Source organism: Chionomys nivalis, chromosome 5 (assembly GCF_950005125.1).
Source record: "Chionomys nivalis chromosome 5, mChiNiv1.1, whole genome shotgun sequence".
Classification (NCBI taxonomy): domain Eukaryota; kingdom Metazoa; phylum Chordata; class Mammalia; order Rodentia; family Cricetidae; genus Chionomys; species Chionomys nivalis.
Genome location: NC_080090.1, coordinates 14,605,078 through 14,617,503, shown reverse-complemented (window position 1 = coordinate 14,617,503; position 12,426 = coordinate 14,605,078). Strand labels below are relative to the sequence as shown.

The window sequence follows — 12,426 nt, the reverse complement described above, 5'->3', positions numbered from 1 at the left end:
GTGGTTCCGCTGCCACCACAAGGAATCACAGGCCTTGACCGAATCAACAGCAAGCTCACAGTGCCAGAGGCTGGAGTCCAAGATCAAGGTTCCCTGAGTGGCTTCCCTTGTTGACTCACAGGTGGCCGCCTCCCTGCTGTGTCTCTACACGCTGTTCCTTTTGTGTGTGTCTGTACCCTGGGCTCCTTTTTTTGCTGATTTATTTATTTTTATTTTATGTATATCAGTGGTTTTCCTGCATGTCTGTGTGAGGGTGTGGGATCCCCTGGAGCTGGAGTTACAGACAGTTGTGAGCTGCACGTGGGTGCCAGGAGTCGAGCCCAACTGTTCTGGAAGAGCAGCCAGTGCTCGTATGCACTGGGTCATCTCTCCAGAGCACTGGTCATTACAGAATGGGATCACTTTAATGACCGCATCACCTTTTCAGTATCCTGTCCCCAGACACAGGCACATCATAGGTGCTGGGAGTTTCGCTCCAGGATGTGGTCTGTAGAAAGGGATGTGTCTGGCCCAGGGTAAGAGGGTCTTTGTGGCCAGCCATAGCCATCTTCCTCCAGGTAGTTTCTTTCTTTCTTTTAGGTTCATTTGCTTTATATGTGCGAATGTTTTGCCTGCATGCGTGTACGTTCACCAAGCACATTCTTGTTGCCCTGGAACTGGGCTTATGGATAGTTATGAGCCATGATGTGGGTGATGCGACTTGGACCCAGGTTCACTGCAGGAGCAAGTGCTCTTAACTGCTGAGCCACCTTCCCAGCCACCCCCAGGCAGCTTCTTAGGCCATAACTTCGTGAGCCAGCATTGGCTGCAAGTTGGGGAAGAGATGCCCACCATGGGCCAGAGAAAGGGGCTGCATGGGTAGCACATACCACCACTGCCAGAGACAGCCAGCTCTAGTGCTTTCTGGGCCTGTAGTGCCTCTTGTAGGGGCTCGCAGTTTCTTCTCCTCATCTGCACTGTGAGGAACGCACAGTGTGGCCACTGTCACTCTCGGTCCCTTCCTCTACAGCAGTGAGTGTGTGAGGTGAGGCGGGGGAGACGACACGCCTGGCCCCAGAGGTGTGTGTGGATAACAGGTAGCAAGTCCTTCGCCCTCCCTCCCGTCCTTGATCTTGACCTAATTGGAGAAAGTATGTCACTGTGAGTGTGTTCTTAGCGGTGCTATCTTGCCCTGGCCCCCTCTCATTACTGCTGGTCTTCTTCCTGCTTGCCGTGATGTGAATTTCTCTGCTACACTGTGCCCTCACTACGGTGCTTCCCGACACAGATGAAAATCGCTGAAACAACGTGGGGAACAGATCTCCTTCTTTCTCTGAGTCACTTATGTTAGACACAAACAGCTATGGGAACGCTAACATAGGTGGTAGGTTGCCCGGCGGAACAGGAAGAGGTCGGACATTTCCCTTAGCATTTGAGGAGCTGAGCCCTGGTCCCTGACCACCCCACCACTGACAGTAACACTGCAGGCATGTCCTGTTTGCTCCTCCAGGCTGCTGCTCCTGAAGCAGCCACAGCGGACATGCACTTTGTCAACCAAGCTTGACATTCACGACCCCTGAGATACCCTCAGGCATTCCTTAGGGACAAGGAAGCACAAAGGCTAATTGTCCCCAAAGCATTGATCTTTTACTAACACACGTGGCTTCTATCTTATTAGATTTTTTTTCTGCCTGTCCAGAACTTTCTAGATTCTTCATGAATCTGTATATGTTCTAGAGTTTCTCTTGTTGCTGATTTGTAGTCTTATACCTATTGCAATCAGTCGGGGTAAAGAAATCATTTTCATTTTTCTTGTATTTGTTGAGACTGGCTTTGTGCCATATATGGGTGGATTCTCCATGGGCTTCTGGGAAGAATACAAACTCTGCAGCGTTTGAATGGAATGTTCTGCAGATCTCTGTTAAGTCCATCTGGTGTGCAATCCCATTTAATTTTAATATATCTGGTTTGGGTTTTTGGGGTTTTTTTGTTTTGTTTTGTTTGTGGGAATGACCTATTGGTGAGAGTGTGGTATTGAAGTAAGCCGGTATTATCACGATAAGGTTAATCTGAGACTATCCACCTAATAAATAGTATGTTTTATGAGATTGCGTGCACCTGTATTCAAGACACATGCATTTAGAATCATAATGTCCCCTTGATGAATTGCTGCTTTAGTGAAGACTGTTTTGTCAGATCGTAGACCACCTTCTACATTCTCCTATCTGCAATGTGTTTATTTCCCTCCATCAGTGAATGTGCTGAGTTCCCTAGTTCTCTGGGCATTAGCCAATGAAGATGTTGGCCAGGCTGTAGACGAGACTTTGCAATCCCCTCCTCACTTCAGAAGACCCCGCAAGATGGCCAACAGCCACCTAGCTCTCAGTTCTGACTGTCGTACCCAGATGCTCATTTGTGGAAGGCACCATTTCAACATGCATCTCACACACATTTCCCGTCAGCCAGTCCAGCTGCCAAGAAAGGAAATGGGCTCCCTCTGCGCACATCCAGGGCCGGGTCCTGGTGCTTTGTTGGGAGTATGCATCCTTGGCTCCAAAGGTCCTGGTAAGCAGAGAGAACGTTGGATCAGTTCCCCTGAAGAAGGGAAGGTGGCCTGCAGAATGGGAAGATCGGCAGCTGAGGTTGGAAGCATTTAGAACGGGTTGGAGATCTGCCTGGTTACCGAAATGGAAGACATGGGAACTTGAGAAGCCACCAGAAAGGTCACATGAATGTTTATTACATAGAAAAGAGAAAAAGGAAGACAATGTTTCCAAAACCATATTCCCAAGGTTTAAAAAAAAAGAATTAGAATGCCAAAGAAAAGCCATGCTTTGTGTATTTATAACAGGATCGCATGTGTATGTACACATATGTATATGGAGATATGTACACGGGCTTTGTTGCTGTGGGAGGTTCTCCATCACATGTACAGCAGCACTGCCGGAAGGACGGGGTTCAAAGCTGTTGGGAAGCTGGAGAAGCAGGAGCCCTGCTCTGCTCCTGTGGGGCCCTGCAGAAACCTGCGCCATAGCGGCCGTGTCAAGCCTGAGGACACCAGGGAAATTTAGCCAAAGTCAGATCTGGGCCCCAGTTTGCAAAGCCAGGCAAGTCTGGAATCTTCCCTAGGGCTGAACTATTTCAAGTAGTCTCCAATCTTTGGAATGGGCTGGCAATGCCGCCCCGACCCCCTGGCTGGATTGGGGCACGTGGGCTCCCCGTGAGTAGGAGTAAGGGAAAAAGGCCCTGGAACTAGTCAGAGAACATGAAAATGTACAGCAGTTAATCTAACAGAGACAAGAGATCCAAACGAAGCCAACGGCGACACCAAAGCAGTAATTCACAACACAACACGTGCCCAAAATTCAGTGATACAGCCAGGGTCTTCATGTGTTGCTGGAAACAAAAGAGCAGCCTGTACGACAGTGTTCAACTGTGCCTGTGAGGACGGCCAGCTTTGGCTCCACGGAATACCGCCTGTGAGGACGGCCCGCTTCGGCTCCATGGATGCCCGCAGAAGTTAGTCACAAGCCCCATCATGGCTTCTCCCCGCTCAAAACTTCCCTCCTCCTCTATTCCTTGCTCGCTCCTGGGCTGGGGCAGGTAGTGCAGGGGAAATTCAGAAAATCAAAGTGCTGTCTGAAACCCAAGAAAGGCCCCCAGGAAGACGTCACCGCACCCTCCTTGCCCCTCCCACATCAGACTACTCTGGGACCCCGGTACTTCAGTGGATCTGGATTTGGTGCAGTGGGGTTACTGAACCCAAAGACCCCATAAGAGAGAGGAACCGGTGTGCACAGGGGATGCGGCTGGGGACGTGGGACTGATTGGGATGAGGACAGCGGTGATACAGCTTTCTTGAATCATTTGCTATACTGGGTTAGGGCTTCTGTGACATAGCTTACCAAGAGTTATCCATGCTGCAGTAAGTAACCCCATAAACTCACTGGGTCCCAAACTTAACGTTGGTGGAATCATTTCTTTAGACCTTTGGTGACTTCTCTGGGTCTCCCTAGGAAAGGTCACTTGCCCTGGGACGGGGTGGGGTGTAGAAGGGGTTTGGAGCATTCTGGACCGACCAGTGTTCGTTTTGCCAGGAGGAACTGACTCTCCGAGCTCTGGGGCTGCCGGCGTTTGTGAGCAGTGAGGTTCACGAGGTTCACATGCCACCCCGCCTGGGTAGATGGGTCTGCATTCTCGAAACCCCTGGCTTTGGCAGGACTTGGGGGAAATGAAGGACTGGCTTTATTCCTATACTGTCGTGGACATGGGTGAAGCTAGACCATAGTCACCTTGGGACATGGAGGGTACTTGGGACCACTCTAATTGGGATCCATTCTGTCGTGGTGCATCATGGGATTGAGGCTGGGTCATGCTCTGAGTGAATTCACACCTCTGCGAACTCAGGAACATTCAGAAGCTCTCAAAGGCTGACGGGAAGAAAAGGAAGACTGCAAGCTCTGAGCCTTTCCCTCAGCACTCTTCACAGCACTATGTCCCTGCCATTGCCCAAGATGATCTCCCGGTCCCCTACAACCTCGGCACAGAACTCTCCCCTATCGAGCAGCTGGTCCTTGAAGAAAGGGTCTCTCCCACTTTGCTGTCACTGATGGAAGCTGGGTACTGCAGGGGTGTGGCCTGGAGGGCATCTTTCATCTGAGCACTGAAGGAACATTTGCCAACTGCGGAACCCCACAGCTGGGCCAGTGGACCCCATCCCCAGGCCCATAGATGGTGCCCTGGCTTCCTGCCGCCACTAGGGGGAAACCTTGGTCTGCATCGGGCACACTTCTGTCCGGGACTAAGTGACCAAGTGGCTACAGTTCTTTAAACCCAAAGCCTCACAAACCACAAAGAAGGCCAGCCTCTGGGAAGCCATGACCGGTGAAGTTGGAGGTTTCCAGAGCTCCCCTATTACCCCTACAATGCAGTTAGAACATGATCCAGAGGGTGTGAGAAAGACCAGGAGGGAGCCGTTACCAACGCGCCGCCTTTCTGGCTCCCCAGCATGGCCCATGCTTTCTTCATGCAGGTCTCTAACAATGATACACATCATTAAAGACTGGATAGCCTACTCCCACCTCACATAAGCTGGAGGCATGTGTGAAGGTCGCCATCTGCCCAGACCAGCAAGGAAGAGAGCAGCTAAAGAGGGATTAGAGAAAGATAAGTGTGTTTTGCAACTTAAGGTAAAAGGCCCACTATCATTCAGCTTTACTTGCCCCCTTCAGGAACCTTAGAACTTTGGGGGGATTTTCCTGGTCTTGGGGTTTCAGCCCCTGTGCGCTGGCCTTAAGCCCAGCATTTGAGATGTACACATGATTTTTCTTTGGAACATCTTGATCCTTTTCTGTCTAGGGAACACGCTAGCCATGTGGTTTATTTTCTGTGTCTCCTTTAGCTGAGTTCTCCTCTCTGCTCCCCAGCCCCCAGCCTCCTACACCCCACAATTTTATCATGCATCAGTGCAGCCTTGGTCCTGTGAGGGAACGCAGGAACTGGATCCCATGAACTAGGCAGCTCCCAGCACCAACTGTGCCAGCTGCCATCGGCTTCCACCCTCCATAAGGGGTGCATGGAAGCCAGGAGGCACGGCTTTGAGGGCAGATGAGGTCAAAAATTCAGGAAGGCAGAGGGGGAAACACTACCCCAGCCTTGGAAGAGGTTCTTTATCCCTCTCTGTGACTCCTGAGGGGGGTGTGTCTGGGGGGGGGGGAGTCTCTGTTCTCCAGGGGACTGTTTAACTAAACCCCTCCCCACAGGCGGCTCACAGAACAGTGGAGATGAACCACTAGGGCAACACCTGGGCCAGGCCTACTGCGGAGACTGTTTGCTGGGGCCTGGAGGCAGGTCTGGGGCCTGGGGGCAGAGAGCAGACCAAGTCCCTGTCACTTCCTTTTCTCCAGTGCAGCTGGAGTCTTAAGCCAGGCAAGGGCAGCAGTTTGGTCAGTCTGAAACTGGGGGTGGCTAATGCCATGGGGGCCACAGTCCGGGGTCCCCAGTGATCTCCACAACACACTACACACCACTGCTTGATTTTAGCTTGACAAAATCAAGATCACCCTGAAAATGTCTTAATGAGAAATTACTTAGATCAGATTGGCCTGTGGGCATGTCTGGGGAGGATTATCTTAATTGTTAATTGAGCAATTCTTAGTTGTTAATTGAAATTGTTAGTTGAAGTTAACGATCCACCCAGACTGTGGGTGGCACCATTTCATGGGCCTGGGCTTTGTAAGTTTACTTAAAACTATCTGAGGTGCGAAAAGAGCAAACAGCACGGATGCATCCTCGCTCTGTGGTGCTGACTGTGGGTGTATGGCTAGCTGCTTCCTGACTCTGCGGTGATAGACTGTGTATCACCTGGATCAGGAGAAAAAAGGAAATCAAGGCGGCGGCAGCAAGATCCCCTTCCCTCCTGCATGTTGCTTTCTTGTCACCATATTTTATCCCAGTGGCAAAATGAAGCTAGGACACTCAGGCTACCTGGTGCATCATTCTTGTTCCGGGGTCCCAGGGTGGTGGGAAAAATGGCCACTCTGACCACGATGCCCTGGCAATGTCTCATACACCACGATGCTCTCTGTGTGCCTGTGATTTCTGCCCCTGGCCAGAGAATATGCTTCTGAACTCTTTCCCAAGGTTGGGACAGGAGCCCTGAGCTAGGCCATCTAGGGGCTTTGTCACTAAAGCACCTGTGGCCACAAAGCACTTTATGGCTTGATGGCCTTGCTCCCTAGATCACTGGTTGTAAATGAACTCTGGTCACCTAGATCCAGTGGTCAGCTTGGACTGTGGAGTGAATTAGCCCCTGTCCACTGTCTGAGAACAATTATGGTAAAGTTAGGCCTCACCAGGGGGCTGCTGTTTGTAGCTAATGGTAACCCTCAGACTCTCTATTCCGGGGGCTCCTAAGTCCCCACATCAGCCACCTGGAGAGGGTGTGCTAAGGAGACAACTTTCCAAGCTTGAAAACCCCTGTATTAAGCCATCCCACACTGGAACTCACGGTGACACTTGTCACTCAGAAAAGTCCCACTCGAGGCTGGCTCATGTCACTAAACAAGCAATACAAACTGCTATCTCTTCTCAACTTCCCCGGTAGCCACCCCCAGTCCAAACCAGGCAAATAGACTTCTCCCTCACTCTGGGGGCTGCTCTTGCCAAGGGCTGTCGTCACTGCCTATGGGGGGGGGGGTTAAAGGGCTGTGGCCTGGCAGCACGGGAGGGCTCCACCCATCATTTCCCTGTGCCGTGGCTATCTGTACAGCTTTGCTACCTGATGTAGCTCCCTTGAGAGCAGTAATCTGCCAGAGTGGTAGCCCAAGACAGGGGCTGCAGACACACGGAAGCAACAGAAGTAAACATGGAAGATACAGGACCCTGGCAGGCGTTCAAGGGTGCAACCTGATCCCACAGAGCCCTGGAAGAAACTAATACAGGGTAGGACAGGCAAACTGGTCCAGAGTCAGAGCCAGGAGTGAGGACGCCACAGATTACATTTCTTTGTGGTGTCAGGGGCTGTCCAGTTTGGAGGTCTGCTCCCAAAGATTGCTATTAAGAAGCCTGGTAGGGGGCTGGAACCCCAGAGAAATGGGAGCTGCTTCCCAGGAGCCCCCATCCACCAAGGTAGAAGGTGGAGAGCTTTCTTTAGCCCTGGCCGTGCTGTGGCAGAGCCTCGGCTAGATAGGGAGAGATTCTCCAAAAGGGATCCGTGGATGGCTCTAGGCCAGTGCGGCTGGGGACTTAGCTCTGGGCCTGTCCCACACGTTAGCGCTTCCTACGTTAGCATGGGAATGAAGATACAAATAGGCATGTCATCACTGTAATTCTGGATCGCCTTTTCTTAATTTCAGACTGGTGCCCGCAAACCTTCTGTTGGTTTCTCCCCCCATTAAGGATCTAACCCTGTATTGGCACATCACGCCTAGGCTTGCTGCTTAAGGGGGCACCAGGGTCCGCAAGTCGTGCCAACAGCAACAGCCTCACACTGCCTCTTCTTGCGGCATGTATGAATTCCAGGTCATGATGTCACCTTTCTCACACTTCGCACGCAGACAAGTCTCCATTGTCCCCCAGGACTTGCTCAGGAGACCTGAACAGGCGAGGCCATTTTACAGTTCATGGGTCTCAAGACAACTGACTCTGCACGGGTCTCTCTAGAGATATCCGCTTGCTTGACGGCGGGTGGGAAGCCCAGACTCAGCTTGGGTGTTAGGAAATAGCAATGAATGGATTCCGTCACCTTCCTCAAACCAAACCATCTGGATTTGGAAACACGTGGATGTCAGAAGGAGAGGGGACCAGAAACAGTGATAAATACATCCAAGGAGGCTGCTGGTCTGCAGCCACTCACAACTCAGCCCGGTCATTTTGCATATAAACATCTGGAACTCTAGCAGAGGTGGAGCTGGTGCCACCCTCGCCTCTGGGAAGCAAAGGACACAGGCACACCCAGCAACTAAAAGGCTGGGGTGTCATCAGACACCTGTGGGGACCCAGGAACCTTTCCATGCTGGGCTACCACCTGGCCACCTTGCATCCTCTACCCTGATACTGCCCCCAGGAGCCCACAGAGCAGATGCAGAAACCACATGATTGAGTGAGGGGAAGAGGACCCAGCGCAAGTATTCCATGAAGTCCTAATGCCTGGGAGAGTGTCTGATGACCTGCTCAGGGCCTACGGCAGCCCAGCCCGACAGGCCTGGGTGCCTGTTCAGCGGGCAGTCGGATGGGCATGCCCAGCGTCCCTGGTGCTTGGTCAGTATCCCGCCGCTAGCCCAGTCCTGAAGTTCTGACCCTGTTCCTCCCATGCGCCTCTGGAGCAGAGAGAGAAGCTGGCCTCAGAGCCTGCTGAGAAAAGCAGGTGTGTTTTTCGAAATAAATAATATTTTTGAAATACTCTCTTTCTACCCCAATCTGAGAAATGGCAGAAGAGAACATGTGAAGGTCCTTGTGCCTGAAGCCACCTGGCGCAGCCCTCGCAGGACCCTGGATTTCCCTGGCAGGTCCTGTAGGCTCACAGCTGCTGTGGGATACCCTGATCCTTGTACCCTGTGAGGAAGGAGAAGAGGAGAGGCAGTTAGGGGGACACTCCCTTTAGGATTTGTCCAACATGATCCCAGTCCACAATATACTCACGAGACCTTCTTTATCGTGTGAGGACCTTATTTGTACAGTGAGCAGTGACGATCCTACTACTCACAGGCAAGGCTATATAGGAGGAAAGAGAGAGGAAGGGAAGGAGAGAGGAAGGGAGGGAGGGAGGGAGGGAGGGAGGGAGGGAGGGAGGGAGGGAGGGATGAAGTTGGCCACCCAAGAAGGGAACAACTGTCTGACATATGTTCAGCCAGCTGGGTAGCTGGGACAGGAACAGGACTGGAGCACACTGAGTCTTCAGAACATTGTTGTTAATCGTGTGATTTTTGTTTTCCAGCATCAGAGATGAAACCCAGGTCCTTGCACATTGACTCGTGCTTCTCCCTGGGCTGCATCCACAGCCTTCTCTGGGAGCACTGATGATGCCAGGGAATTGTTGCTTATCGGATGGGGTAAGAGTACAGAGCTGAGACAGCCGGGAAGGGTGGACCAAGCTGTGACCCTGCCAGACATTTACCTTGGTCTAAGGAGGAAGGCCCGGAGTCCCAACTGGGTCTGTCTAGGTAGTGGGCCACCTGTCAGCCTTAGCTAACAATCCAATGATGGTTAGGGGCCTAGGAGCAATAGAAGTGACGAGAGAGGCCATGAGTGAACAGAGATGGTAGAGACGTTAGGGACCTGTTATGCTAGGTACTCTCCTTTCCAAATAAAAGCTAAAACTGCAATTAACTGTTAACCAGTTAAGAGGGAGGGATATCTGTGCAGGATAGAGGATGTCGCTCTACCAACAGACTCACCTTGGGAGACTGCAGCCGCAGAGAAGCAAGGCAGCACCAGGAAGAGAAGAGAGAGAAAGAAACGGTCTGAACACAGCAGCCAAAGCACTGGGGACATAAGGTGAAGGGGTACTCTACCAAAGACCTGTGAAGACAGACTTCAACCAAGGTGGGCTTAGTCTTCCCAGTGACCACTCACAGTGGCCAGCAGCCAGCTTCACCAGGCGATTGTATCACACTGCCCTGCCCCTGTCTGCCCAGTGCCCCCTTCAGCCATGCCCACGCCCCTGCTTGCTTCCTGTCATTACTTCTTCTTTATTCCCTGGTCCCAGCCCATGCTCTCCGGGCACATTCTGGGTGATTTAGAAGAGGGACAGGTACAGAGAAGACAGGTGTGACTGACAAGCTAAAGATGCTACAGTGACTGGCCCTGGTCCCAGCCCAGCTCTGTCTGGGCTAAGCGATTAGTTCCATCTACCGACTGGACCTGCATTTATAAAGTCTACTGCTTTGGGAAAGACCTGAGGATGGAAGTCATCTTGGATCCATTAGTAATGACTTCCCAGAGCCTTGTGCTGAGACAGATATCACAAATGATTATCAACACCAGCTGTTGATGCAGCAATAGGAAGAGCAGTTAAGAGAGCTAGCAGGCAAGCGCTGACCAGCTGTTAAGCTGCTACGACTGTTGCTGTTCACTGTTATTGATGGAGCATCTCTGTTCAGCCAACTCTCTGATTCCTCTCAGAAACCTTCATCTGATCCATCTGATACTGTGGTCACTTGTGGCCAAGGTGTCACGTGAAACCCAACCTGTGTTTTTAATGTCCTGACTGTTCCTGGGACAAAGTCAGTTGCAGCTGTTCCCTTCCTAGGGGCCATCCCAAGACACCTCCTTAGACATGGCTACTCAGCGCAACCCCAGTCCATCACAGGAGAGGGGTGCATCCATCTTTTGAAGGTGAGTCTGATATTTAGAAGAGGTGAAAAGGTGATGGCTATTGAGATTGGTGGGTGTATTTGCCAGTCTGGGAAGAGGAGACAGGGACTGATTTTCTTCTGAAGACCCCAAAAAATCATGACAAAAAAAATTGGTGCCAAGACAGAATCTCTGAATGTATCCCAGATACCCAAGGGACTGACAAACCCACAAGGGAGCTTGCAGGGCCAGAAGAAGAGCTGGGCTGGGGGCACTGATATCTGTACATCCTGCAGCCAGATTGTAGCTCCTGCATCAGCTTGTGGAGTTCCAGCCAAGCCATCAACCTGAGAGACAGGCAGGGAGGGAGAGCATGGACCCCCATCTACACATCTTGGGATCTACAGTGTCTCATCTAGGCCTAACAGGAGTGCTCTTAAACTTATGGCTTTGGTCTAGACTCCTGTTCCTGGAGATTAAGGAGGACCAAAGACAAGCGCAGATGACTGATAATTTACAGTGCTTCAACTCATGACATTTCAAGTTTAACATGTATTACTTGGGGTCCTGAGCTCATTTTTGACATGGTAGTCCTGGCATGTGAAGGGCTTGGTGGGCAGTAATCTGAGGGAAGCCAAAGAGCATCTGAGTTCAGGAAGCTGTGGGAACCAGATTTGGCATCAACACATGTCTATTGAGACCTAGTCTGGCGTATCCCTTACTGCCATGACAGACCTCGAATGTCCCCTGAAGGCCCAGGTGCAAAGATTGGCCCCCTAACAGGAAGTCTATGGTATTGATGCATTTCCTTGAAGGGTATCTGGAGATTCTTGTTTCTTCTCTTTCTCTCCCCTCCCCGGAATGGCTTTTGTCCTGCCATGAAGTGTTATCTGGTCACAACTCAGAACAATAAAGCCAACCAAACCAGCATCGAATCCTCTAAAACCCAGGGTAATGTAACTTGTTTTTGTTGATAAGTTGATTTATCCTGGTGTTTGTTACAATAACAGAAAGAGCCCTCTCAGGCTTTCTAGAGTAGCTGCACCTCCTAGATCTAACTGGGAATGGGATCTGGGGCCTGCAGACGTCCCACATGTCCCCGGAGAAGTGGCCACGTGCTCCTGGGACGTCCACAGTGGAAGTGAGACTCACTGGAGGTCATCAGATGCAGGGTGAGTTCACCTTGAGCTGAGGCTCTTCCAGGCAGACAGGAATGTTCCCCTCACTGCCACCTGGTGCTCCTCCCCTGGCTCTAGGACAGCCTAACAGTTCAACCCACTGACTTCCTTTCTGAATTCTGGAAAGTCTTGCTGTCAAGCCTGGCACCCTGGCCACACACTGAGTCCCACCCGGCTCTGACCCTTGAACCTTCTTTAGGGGGGTGATTTGATTAGTCACTGACTCTGGTCCTAGCATTGTGTGTGCACCTGAGTTTCCTGCATCTTTCAAGGAACTCCAACTAAGGCTAAGTAGGTTCTGGACCATTCTAGACTATTCTAAGTCATTCTTTGGCCTCTGTCACTTGGCTTCTCCTCCTGCCTCTAGGATCCTCACCTGGTCCAGCTTTCCTCCACACTGGCGATTCAACCTGTACACCCAGTGAGGAGCGGCGTGTAGGGACGGGGTATGAACAGCAAGTGACTGAAGAGATAT

General features: G+C 51.4%; 1 protein-coding gene across 1 annotated transcript in view; it reads right to left on the bottom strand.

Annotated features, from left to right (window-relative positions):
* Positions 1–2,697: 2,697 nt before the first annotated feature.
* The window catches only part of Stum (stum, mechanosensory transduction mediator homolog), a 49,981-nt gene continuing 40,252 nt past the window's right edge, over positions 2,698–12,426 (bottom strand). The window contains exon 3 of the mRNA XM_057770704.1: positions 2,698–9,033. Coding sequence (XP_057626687.1) covers positions 8,999–9,033 — 35 coding nt within the window. The 3' untranslated portion in view covers positions 2,698–8,998. The remainder of the gene's footprint in view (positions 9,034–12,426) is intronic.